Source organism: Raphanus sativus, unplaced genomic scaffold (genome assembly GCF_000801105.2).
Source record: "Raphanus sativus cultivar WK10039 unplaced genomic scaffold, ASM80110v3 Scaffold0076, whole genome shotgun sequence".
Taxonomy (NCBI): domain Eukaryota; kingdom Viridiplantae; phylum Streptophyta; class Magnoliopsida; order Brassicales; family Brassicaceae; genus Raphanus; species Raphanus sativus.
In genome coordinates, this window is record NW_026615398.1 from 7,138 (window position 1) to 19,540 (window position 12,403).

General features: G+C 39.0%; 1 protein-coding gene across 2 annotated transcripts; it reads left to right on the forward strand.

Moving 5' to 3' along the window:
* The first annotated feature begins 9,237 nt into the window (after positions 1 to 9,237).
* Positions 9,238 to 12,102, forward strand: LOC130501001 (uncharacterized). Of its 2 annotated transcripts, none has more exons than XM_056995913.1 (2): positions 9,238 to 9,991; positions 10,683 to 12,102. In XM_056995913.1, the coding sequence occupies exons 1-2, from the start codon at positions 9,280 to 9,282 to the stop codon at positions 10,745 to 10,747; spliced, it is 777 nt and encodes a 258-aa protein (XP_056851893.1). In that variant the 5' UTR covers positions 9,238 to 9,279; the 3' UTR covers positions 10,748 to 12,102. The 2 variants fall into 2 exon arrangements, with proteins under 2 accessions (XP_056851893.1, XP_056851892.1); XM_056995912.1 differs by having other exon boundaries at positions 9,683 to 9,991.
* The last annotated feature ends 301 nt before the right edge of the window (positions 12,103 to 12,403 follow it).

Sequence of the window (12,403 nt, forward strand, 5' to 3'; positions counted from 1 at the left end):
TATAACCAACTTACCGATCTTGCTGGATGGACTATGGATAGAAGATGATTGACTCTCTCAATCTAGTGGGTTGATTGACTCTCTCAATCTGTGTACTAAGTATGTTTGAATCACACAAACAAACTAGACTCACGAAATCAATAGAACAACAAAGAACCACTCCTTGAATCCTAAAGACAGATTTTATGCAAAGACAAACTTTGGATAAAAACAAGATAAACTTTTTATAAACTTGGTTGATTGAAAGGTGAATATTACAGAGAAGTAGAATGAGCTTATATACTGCTCAGTACACGTTCCTAAGAAAGAAAGAATAAGAAAGAAGCAAACAAATAAGGAAAACCGAGAAAACTAGCTGTTGGAGCTTAATGACTTGAATCTTGGAGAAATTGTTTCTTCCTTGTATCTAGAGGGTTTGAGTGGATAACTGAGTCTCCTTAGAACAATATGAATGCTGAGATAGTGCTCGAAATGATAGCAAGATTGGTGATGGAGCCGTTGGTGAATGATTCTCCATTGTGTGAATGCAACCGAAAAAGGAAAGTTGACAATATTGAAGATCCTTCTGCTCCTATGCTTGCTGGTGCATTGTAAGAACTTATCTGACTCTCCTGGATATTTAAATGTGTCTCCTGAATGGTTAGATGTCTCCCCTGGTCGCCAATGTCTGGTTTGCAATTGAATAAACCAATGAGCTTTCAAATAAGGCAAGTGTAGAACTGGTTTGACCGGTTTAGGGAAATTGATCATATCTTCCAATTTCCTTGACCATTTCTCGTGATCTTGGGCTTTCTGGAAAGCTGATAAACTCCTCTTTACTTCTAGCATTGGTTTTGGCTCGGTACGTCTCTTGGCTGGGCTCAAATCGTCTCCTAAAGGCTGGTACTCGCGAATGGAAGGGCTGAGAAACCTCCGGTTTATAAAATTCATATCTTCCTGGTCCGGATAGATTTTCTGATAATTCCAATTGGGTCTGACTCCGTCTTGAGTTTATAATCCATGAAAATTGGTCTCATGGTGAAAAACCTCCTGGTTGGAAAGATATGGCATTTTTAGTGCACATATGTTCTGGTTGGCGATGGTTAGTTGAGCAGGGTGTTGGGTCGACCTCCGGTTCAGCTACTGGTTTGATGGCCTCATCAAAAGAGCAATACCAAGAAGACCCAGACTTTGGAGACATCTACAAGCAATGCAAGCAAGCAGCATTCGGGTCCTTCTATCAGCATGATGAGTTTCTATTTAAAGATAAGAGGTTGTGTATCCCACAAGGTTCCATGCGAGACTTGATCTTGAGAGAAGCACATGGTGGTGGACTTATGGGGCACTTTGGACGTGACAAAACCTTGAGTATAGTGGCAGAACACTTCTATTGGCCACACTTGAGAAGAGATGTTGAGAGGCTATGCGCAAGATGCATTGTTTGTCTCAAAGCTAAATCCAGGTTACATCCTCATGGTCTTTACATTCCTTTACCTATTCCTGACCTACCTTGGGTAGATATTTCCATGGATTTTGTTTTAGGTTTGCCAAAGATCAGGAACAAGGACTCCATCTTTGTTGTGGTGGACAGGTTTTCTAAGATGGCTCATTTTATTCCTTGCAATAAGACTAATGATGCTACTCAAACTGCTGATTTATTCTTTAAGGAAGTGGTTAAGCTTCATGGTATTCCTAGAACTATTGTTTCTGACAGGGACACAAAATTCTTGAGCCACTTTTGGAGGACCATTTGGAGGAAGTTAGGTACCAAGCTCTTGTTCTCTACCACTTGCCATCCTCAAACTGATGGACAAACTGAGGTTGTTAACCGCACTCTATCCACTCTCTTGAGAGCCACAATTGGTAAGAACTTGAGGAATTGGCTTGATTGTTTACCTTTCATTGAATTTGCTTATAATAGAGTTCCTCATTCAGCTACTAAACTTTCACCTTTTGAGATTGTGTATGGTTTTAAGCCAATGACTCCTTTAGATCTCTCTCCTATTCTACCACAAAAGGATCAAATGGTGAGTACTGATGGTGAGACTAAGGCTGAACTTATGAAGAGAATCCACCAGAAGGTTAAGGAGAACCTAGAGAAGCAAAATGAGCAAAACAAGAAGCAAGGTGACAAGGGAAGAAAGGAGGTTTCATTTGAACCAGGAGATTGGGTTTGGTTACATATGAGGTCCGAGAGGTTCCCAAAGCAAAGGAAGTCCAAGCTCTCACCAAGGGGAGATGGCCCATTCAAAGTCTTGAAGAAGATCAATGACAATGCCTATCAATTGGAGCTGTCGGTTGAGTTTAATGTTTCTTCTACTTTCAATGTGTCAGACTTATCTTACTTTCATGCAGATGAAACTGTTCTGAGGTCAGAACCTTCTCAAGAGGGAGAGAATGATGAGGACATAGAACCAGCCATCAACATTCCCACACTTAGACAGGCTCCAAGGACAAGATCAGGAACTAGAGGTGTTACTGCCAGCTTTAACAAAGCCATAGAAGTTCTTCTCATCAAGAGCAACATCAACACCAAGCTAGAAGCCATCACAAACCGCATGGATCAATTCACTATAACCGGAGGAGAAGCTAATAAAGATGAAGCTTATGTTATACAAGTTGGTCCAAAGGATGATGATAATATATGGTCCATTCTTCCTCACAAAGGGATGGTTTCCTTATTTGTCATCACGCCTAAATGAAACGGTGAGCATTGAGAAGAGAAGAGCAAGCCTTCAAACGACATCACTTCACAAGATCAAAAGAGGCTCCTCTCCAACGGCTACTTTCTTTTCAAACCTCATCCGCATCAAGGTAAGTAAGGTAAGTCCATTTACATTATGATTTATATCCTATGGTTTATCTTGCAGGGTCTTGAGACATTTTATTTCTTTTATTTCATTTCGTTGAGTCAGGCATTGTTTAGCCTATGCTTTCTTAAGTCCTAGATCGAGTCTTTGTATTGTTTTTGCTTCAAGACCCCTAGAAGGGCACAACTGCATTGGACACTATATAAGTCCCTTATAAGCAGTCATGTATCTTTAACCTTTATGAAATATATGAGTCAGTTTGCCCCCTAGCAAATACAAGTCTTTTGAGAGTTTGTGAGAAGCAATCTTGAGAGCAACTTTGTGATTTATCAAACTCCTATCCATAGAGTTTGTGGCTTCACTTCGATCCATCTTGATTGTGTGAATCAATCATCCTCATCTCCATCATTCCATCACTTGTTCTTGTGGGGTTGTTTATACGAGCAAACCACTTGAATCCATCATCCATCAACACGTCATCTCTCATCCATAGATCCATCAAGTTGGTTATACGACCAAGTGGTGAATCCCATCCTCCATTGGTGTTTCCTAGACTCCTTTCAACCGGATCCATCCACCCATTCATCAACAATACTAGATCCTTCCCATCTCAAGTCATAACTCATCAAACCGGTTCTTGGATTCACTCCCCTATCCAACCAACTTGAGCAAGGCCCTCTTTGTGCCTATATCATAAAAGTTTTCCATCATATGTGACTAACCATTACAATGCCAAGATAAAAATTCTCAGGTCAGATAATGGAGGAGAGTACACTGGAAATGCATTCAAGCATCATCTAGCACAGCATGGTATCTTGCATCAAACAAGTTGTCCCTATACTCCTCAGCAGAATGGAGTGGCTGAGAGAAAGAACCGGCACCTTATGGAAGTGGCAAGAACCATCATGCTCCAGTCAAAGGTTCCCAAGAGATTTTGGAGTGATGCAGTATCCACGGCTTGTTACTTGATCAATAGAACTCCAACCTTGGTGCTTCAAAGCAAGTCCCCATTTGATATGATCATGGAAAGCACCAAGGACTGGAAGCATGAACCTGAACCTGAAGAGCTTGTAGCAGAGGATGCAACATTGAAGAATGCTTGGAAACAAGAAGAATACATTGGTCTTGGCCGAAGCTTGATCATCCAAGACACCTTAACCATTATTCAAGCTACTCCACCTTCGAGCTGATCATCATCTAGGCAAGTAGTTTGTGTGTGCTCTTTTCCTAACCTTTGGTTTTGTCCCACTGGGTTTTCCAAAGGAAGGTTTTTAACGAGGCCACAAGTCTACTTCTCCTATATCCTAAATGATTGATATTGGTCTGTCCACATGAAGACCTTATGTTATTTTTATAGCTATGTTTTTGTGTTATTTAGTTTTCGAAAACTCTAGTCTTTGTTATGTTTCCAAGGGAGCCTTTGTCTTTATTTCTTTTGTATTTTCGAGACCTTGTGCATGTACAAGGCTTCTCCTTTATATACTGGTCGTGGCCCCCTTGTATCAGTATGCTATCTTTTATCAAAAACCTTTGTTTTCTCTTTTCTTCTTGCTTGTCGAGTAGATTGAGTGTTGGTGTGTAATATCCAACTTCTGGTGTGTAATATCCAGAGCCCAAGGATCTCTTCTTCGGTGTGTCATATCCGGATTAGATATCTAGGAGTATCAAGAGCCCTTTTCATAACTCTTGTGTCACCATTCGATCCACTGCCTTTGAGAAACTCGAGTCTCTTGATTCGTTTCTGCAAAGGATTATCCCATCTGTTCCAGAGCCTTCCTAGGATCGTGTCAAGTGGTATCAGAGCAACTCTGGAAGGGAAGTATTCATCTTTCTCTCTGATTTTCGTTTTGCCTTTTGAGATTCTGTTTACAGTTGGTAGATCTGTGTTTCTGTTGATGAAATCTGATAAATCTGAGCACTTTGATCATAGATCTGTTGTAGTCTTTTCATATTCACTTTGATTTCGTGTTGATCTGTTTAAATCTGTTTCATATTGCTCAAGTTTGATATGTACTTGTCTTTGGTTGAGTTTGAAATTGATCAGAGTTGTTAAGGTTTTTAAATTTCGTTTTTAATCTGTTTGATCAGACTGTTCTGTTCCTTTTTAAAAATCGAAAACCTGCAATAAATTTGTGTTGTGTTTATTTTTGAGTGTTTGTTTCTGTTAGAATTATTTACTGCTGTGTGTTTTTGATTTCAGGAACCATGGCAAGAGATCAAGAAGGAAGAATAACCACTGCTAAGACTGCTACTTTGCAGAAGATAATGAAATTCAGAATGGAACAGCAGCAGATACATGATGAGCATATGAAGAAAAGGAGAGTGCATAATCAAGAGCTTGAGCCCAAGCCACCAGATTCTGTTCAATACCGATCAAGAAATCATAAGAGGTTTAAAGAAGAAGATGCAGGTCGTGGAGGACAACATATCAAGCCACCAGCCAGCACATGGAGCAGACCACATCAATCTTCCCTCACTCCTAAATCTATTTACCATTTTTCTGAATATAAATCTGCTGATGATTTTCAACTCTATTCTTTTTCAGGAAAAGGAAACTATCTAGAGTGGGAAAGAACCATGGACAAGTGGCTGAGTTACAACAGAATCATGAGGAGTGAAAGATTATCTTTTGCTATTTCTCAACTCACCGGAAGAGCTTATAAGTGGTGGTTGCAAGAAGAAGATGATCGCATGTTCTACAAGGAACCAGCTATCACCACTTGGGAAAGTCTGAAGTTGTTACTGAGGGATAAGTATGCATCCAAAGGCCACACTTCTCTGAAATCTACAAAGAAGAAAGTCATATCTACAACAGACTTTCGAAGTGAAAATTCAGAAACCAAGATGGCTGATTATGAGAAAGAAATCAGCAGCCTTGTTAAGGAGCTTCTTAAGACCATCAAGCCCTTAGACAAGCTGAAGAAGCTCCCAAAGAATCAAGAACCAGTTACTACTGTCTCGGAACTCAATGACGCAGAATCAGACTCAGCTGCCCCAATTCAAGAAGCTCAAACCGAAACATCTTTGGTAAAAGGAAACTTTGAGAAAGGACAAGAGTTTTCTCTGTTCTTACCTCAGTCTGAACTTAATTTTAACAATTCTTTTGGTGAACTAACTTGTCTTGAACCGGTGCAACCGAGTAGAATTATTTCAGTGTCACAGGTTGCAAAAGAAGACTTAGCAGAGAAGGAACCGGAGCAGTCAACACAAGGAAAAGAGTTGGAACAGCAGAACAGCCTGCAATCAGAAATCATTCCTGAATCCTTGTCTTATGACCTGCAAGAGCACTGTAAGGAGTTTAATATGGTTGTCTCTGTGCCTGAAATGTTTGTGAAAGTGAGTACTGAAGACATAAAACGTTTTGGTCTTGATAAAGTAAAAGATTTTTGTGTTTCAAAATCTGTTTTTGATAACATGTTTAAATCTTTTAAAGAACTTAAACCAGAAAACCTCTTTGATCAAAAACGTTTTCCAACTAATAATAAAAATATTTCTGGTCATATTTTGAGTCTTGATCATTTTCTGAAACATAGCAAAAGTTTTAATCACAATGAAAAGGTTTTAGAGCTTGATTTGAAACCACCCGATTTCTGTTTTAAACCTTGTGATTCATTTGCTAGAACTCAAGAAAAGAGTTCTGTTCTGAATTTTCCTAGGCATGAACTGGTCATTAATAACTATATTGCACCTGCATATTTCTTGAAAGAACCTAGGAAGTTGCAAGAACCAAAATTGCATCAATCTGATATTAGATTCAAAGTTTTGAAGTCTGGCAATATCTCTGAGTTTGAACTTGATTGTTTGTGTGCTGAAAATGTTTCTAAACGTGTGGGATTGTGCTTTGATGATATTCTAGTGTATAACACTTTCTTTGATAAACCTGCTGCACAATTGAAACTAGAGATCATTGATTCTGAATGTGTGAACTTGATCCTTGATGATATTTGGGTCTGTAATGTTTTCTTTGATATGCATAATAGATGGAGGAATCACACTGTTTTGTGTTTTGGAGATATTCTTGTCTACAATACTTTCTTTGACATGATAACCCACTTGACTTGTCCAAAAGAAGCTGAGAAAGGTACAGGTGAAAAGAGGGGCTATAAGGATCAGAGTACCAGTGATGAGTCCTTGGCTAAGTTGGAGATGCAACAAGAAAACTTTGAAAGCTGTCAAGCCGCCAGATTTGACATAGGAGCAGTCCGAGGATCATATCTCAACAACCACAAGGAATTAATCAGCAAACTCGACTGCCATGGAAACTTAACTCATCAGGGTCTCACGTCGAAATGGAATCACGTCCAAAGCTTCTCAAATGAAAGAGTTATGGGTTCTACAAGTCGGGTGATTCTGTGTGTGCTTTGTTTGAACTTTTCTGAGTTTAGAACATTTCAATCCTATCTATGGCGATCAGGTGAGCATGCTAAGGTAAGTGATCATATTTTCAGTAATTCTTTTATTATTGATTACACAGATATGATGCACTTGTTTTTGTCAAAAGAGCCATGTGCAGATTATAAGGAAGCTTGGAAGCAATCAAGGAGAAATAACAAGCATGAGGAAGACAATCGGTTCAAGCCACCTGATCTGAACAAGAACCAACATGTCCCTGGCTTTATCATCATCAAAGAAGCACCTCCAGATGCAGCATACAAACCAGAACCAAGCAGAAACAAATTTGGGATAAGACTCTTACTCTTTGATAAATTTTTATGTGCTAACTTGTTTTGTTTCATTGCATCAGGAGTAAGGAGAGCTAACTGGATCAGTGTTTCCTCTATATCCGAATCTAACAGCAACAATGCCTATCTAAGAGGCTTGCAAGGTAAGTGTAATCTGATTTCAAACTTCTATATTGCTGATTTGGTCTCCTTTATTGCAGGTAAAGCAGATTTGAGGTCAAATCTTCTTGAAGAGGGAGGGGATGATATGATCATGGAAAGCACCAAGGACTGGAAGCATGAACCTGAACCTGAAGAGCTTGTAGCAGAGGATGCAACATTGAAGAATGCTTGGAAACAAGAAGAATACATTGGTCTTGGCCGAAGCTTGATCATCCAAGACACCTTAACCATTATTCAAGCTACTCCACCTTCGAGCTGATCATCATCTAGGCAAGTAGTTTGTGTGTGCTCTTTTCCTAACCTTTGGTTTTGTCCCACTGGGTTTTCCAAAGGAAGGTTTTTAACGAGGCCACAAGTCTACTTCTCCTATATCCTAGATGATTGATCTTGGTCTGTCCACATGAAGACCTTATGTTATTTTTATAGCTATGTTTTTATGTTATTTAGTTTTCGAAAACTCTAGTCTTTGTTATGTTTCCAAGGGAGCCTTTGTCTTTATTTCTTTTGTATTTTCGAGACCTTGTGCATGTACAAGGCTTCTCCTTTATATACTGGTCGTGGCCCCCTTGTATCAGTATGCTATCTTTTATCAAAAACCTTTGTTTTCTCTTTTCTTCTTGCTTGTCGAGTAGATTGAGTGTTGGTGTGTAATATCCAACTTCTGGTGTGTAATATCCAGAGCCCAAGGATCTCTTCTTCGGTGTGTCATATCCGGATTAGATATCTAGGAGTATCAAGAGCCCTTTTCATAACTCTTGTGTCACCATTCGATCCACTGCCTTTGAGAAACTCGAGTCTCTTGATTCGTTTCTGCAAAGGATTATCCCATCTGTTCCAGAGCCTTCCTAGGATCGTGTCAAGTGGTATCAGAGCAACTCTGGAAGGGAAGTATTCATCTTTCTCTCTGATTTTCGTTTTGCCTTTTGAGATTCTGTTTACAGTTGGTAGATCTGTGTTTCTGTTGATGAAATCTGATAAATCTGAGCACTTTGATCATAGATCTGTTGTAGTCTTTTCATATTCACTTTGATTTCGTGTTGATCTGTTTAAATCTGTTTCATATTGCTCAAGTTTGATATGTACTTGTCTTTGGTTGAGTTTGAAATTGATCAGAGTTGTTAAGGTTTTTAAATTTCGTTTTTAATCTGTTTGATCAGACTGTTCTGTTCCTTTTTAAAAATCGAAAACCTGCAATAAATTTGTGTTGTGTTTATTTTTGAGTGTTTGTTTCTGTTAGAATTATTTACTGCTGTGTGTTTTTGATTTCAGGAACCATGGCAAGAGATCAAGAAGGAAGAATAACCACTGCTAAGACTGCTACTTTGCAGAAGATAATGAAATTCAGAATGGAACAGCAGCAGATACATGATGAGCATATGAAGAAAAGGAGAGTGCATAATCAAGAGCTTGAGCCCAAGCCACCAGATTCTGTTCAATACCGATCAAGAAATCATAAGAGGTTTAAAGAAGAAGATGCAGGTCGTGGAGGACAACGTATCAAGCCACCAGCCAGCACATGGAGCAGACCACATCAATCTTCCCTCACTCCTAAATCTATTTACCATTTTTCTGAATATAAATCTGCTGATGATTTTCAACTCTATTCTTTTTCAGGAAAAGGAAACTATCTAGAGTGGGAAAGAACCATGGACAAGTGGCTGAGTTACAACAGAATCATGAGGAGTGAAAGATTATCTTTTGCTATTTCTCAACTCACCGGAAGAGCTTATAAGTGGTGGTTGCAAGAAGAAGATGATCGCATGTTCTACAAGGAACCAGCTATCACCACTTGGGAAAGTCTGAAGTTGTTACTGAGGGATAAGTATGCATCCAAAGGCCACACTTCTCTGAAATCTACAAAGAAGAAAGTCATATCTACAACAGACTTTCGAAGTGAAAATTCAGAAACCAAGATGGCTGATTATGAGAAAGAAATCAGCAGCCTTGTTAAGGAGCTTCTTAAGACCATCAAGCCCTTAGACAAGCTGACGAAGCTCCCAAAGAATCAAGAACCAGTTACTACTGTCTCGGAACTCAATGACGCAGAATCAGACTCAGCTGCCCCAATTCAAGAAGCTCAAACCGAAACATCTTTGGTAAAAGGAAACTTTGAGAAAGGACAAGAGTTTTCTCTGTTCTTACCTCAGTCTGAACTTAATTTTAACAATTCTTTTGGTGAACTAACTTGTCTTGAACCGGTGCAACCGAGTAGAATTATTTCAGTGTCACAGGTTGCAAAAGAAGACTCAGCAGAGAAGGAACCGGAGCAGTCAACACAAGGAAAAGAGTTGGAACAGCAGAACAGCCTGCAATCAGAAATCATTCCTGAATCCTTGTCTTATGACCTGCAAGAGCACTGTAAGGAGTTTAATATGGTTGTCTCTGTGCCTGAAATGTTTGTGAAAGTGAGTACTGAAGACATAAAACGTTTTGGTCTTGATAAAGTAAAAGATTTTTGTGTTTCAAAATCTGTTTTTGATAACATGTTTAAATCTTTTAAAGAACTTAAACCAGAAAACCTCTTTGATCAAAAACGTTTTCCAACTAATAATAAAAATATTTCTGGTCATATTTTGAGTCTTGATCATTTTCTGAAACATAGCAAAAGTTTTAATCACAATGAAAAGGTTTTAGAGCTTGATTTGAAACCACCCGATTTCTGTTTTAAACCTTGTGATTCATTTGCTAGAACTCAAGAAAAGAGTTCTGTTCTGAATTTTCCTAGGCATGAACTGGTCATTAATAACTATATTGCACCTGCATATTTCTTGAAAGAACCTAGGAAGTTGCAAGAACCAAAATTGCATCAATCTGATATTAGATTCAAAGTTTTGAAGTCTGGCAATATCTCTGAGTTTGAACTTGATTGTTTGTGTGCTGAAAATGTTTCTAAACGTGTGGGATTGTGCTTTGATGATATTCTAGTGTATAACACTTTCTTTGATAAACCTGCTGCACAATTGAAACTAGAGATCATTGATTCTGAATGTGTGAACTTGATCCTTGATGATATTTGGGTCTGTAATGTTTTCTTTGATATGCATAATAGATGGAGGAATCACACTGTTTTGTGTTTTGGAGATATTCTTGTCTACAATACTTTCTTTGACATGATAACCCACTTGACTTGTCCAAAAGAAGCTGAGAAAGGTACAGGTGAAAAGAGGGGCTATAAGGATCAGAGTACCAGTGATGAGTCCTTGGCTAAGTTGGAGATGCAACAAGAAAACTTTGAAAGCTGTCAAGCCGCCAGATTTGACATAGGAGCAGTCCGAGGATCATATCTCAACAACCACAAGGAATTAATCAGCAAACTCGACTGCCATGGAAACTTAACTCATCAGGGTCTCACGTCGAAATGGAATCACGTCCAAAGCTTCTCAAATGAAAGAGTTATGGGTTCTACAAGTCGGGTGATTCTGTGTGTGCTTTGTTTGAACTTTTCTGAGTTTAGAACATTTCAATCCTATCTATGGCGATCAGGTGAGCATGCTAAGGTAAGTGATCATATTTTCAGTAATTCTTTTATTATTGATTACACAGATATGATGCACTTGTTTTTGTCAAAAGAGCCATGTGCAGATTATAAGGAAGCTTGGAAGCAATCAAGGAGAAATAACAAGCATGAGGAAGACAATCGGTTCAAGCCACCTGATCTGAACAAGAACCAACATGTCCCTGGCTTTATCATCATCAAAGAAGCACCTCCAGATGCAGCATACAAACCAGAACCAAGCAGAAACAAATTTGGGATAAGACTCTTACTCTTTGATAAATTTTTATGTGCTAACTTGTTTTGTTTCATTGCATCAGGAGTAAGGAGAGCTAACTGGATCAGTGTTTCCTCTATATCCGAATCTAACAGCAACAATGCCTATCTAAGAGGCTTGCAAGGTAAGTGTAATCTGATTTCAAACTTCTATATTGCTGATTTGGTCTCCTTTATTGCAGGTAAAGCAGATTTGAGGTCAAATCTTCTTGAAGAGGGAGGGGATGATATGATCATGGAAAGCACCAAGGACTGGAAGCATGAACCTGAACCTGAAGAGCTTGTAGCAGAGGATGCAACATTGAAGAATGCTTGGAAACAAGAAGAATACATTGGTCTTGGCCGAAGCTTGATCATCCAAGACACCTTAACCATTATTCAAGCTACTCCACCTTCGAGCTGATCATCATCTAGGCAAGTAGTTTGTGTGTGCTCTTTTCCTAACCTTTGGTTTTGTCCCACTGGGTTTTCCAAAGGAAGGTTTTTAACGAGGCCACAAGTCTACTTCTCCTATATCCTAGATGATTGATCTTGGTCTGTCCACATGAAGACCTTATGTTATTTTTATAGCTATGTTTTTATGTTATTTAGTTTTCGAAAACTCTAGTCTTTGTTATGTTTCCAAGGGAGCCTTTGTCTTTATTTCTTTTGTATTTTCGAGACCTTGTGCATGTACAAGGCTTCTCCTTTATATACTGGTCGTGGCCCCCTTGTATCAGTATGCTATCTTTTATCAAAAACCTTTGTTTTCTCTTTTCTTCTTGCTTGTCGAGTAGATTGAGTGTTGGTGTGTAATATCCAACTTCTGGTGTGTAATATCCAGAGCCCAAGGATCTCTTCTTCGGTGTGTCATATCCGGATTAGATATCTAGGAGTATCAAGAGCCCTTTTCATAACTCTTGTGTCACCATTCGATCCACTGCCTTTGAGAAACTCGAGTCTCTTGATTCGTTTCTGCAAAGGATTATCCCCTCTGTTCCAGAGCCTTCCTAGGATCGTGT

Excerpts from the sequence above, each read along its gene's own strand:
- LOC130501001 (XM_056995912.1), top strand. The coding sequence starts at position 10,744 with ATGATAACCCACTTGACTTGTCCAAAAGAAGCTGAGAAAGGTACAGGT.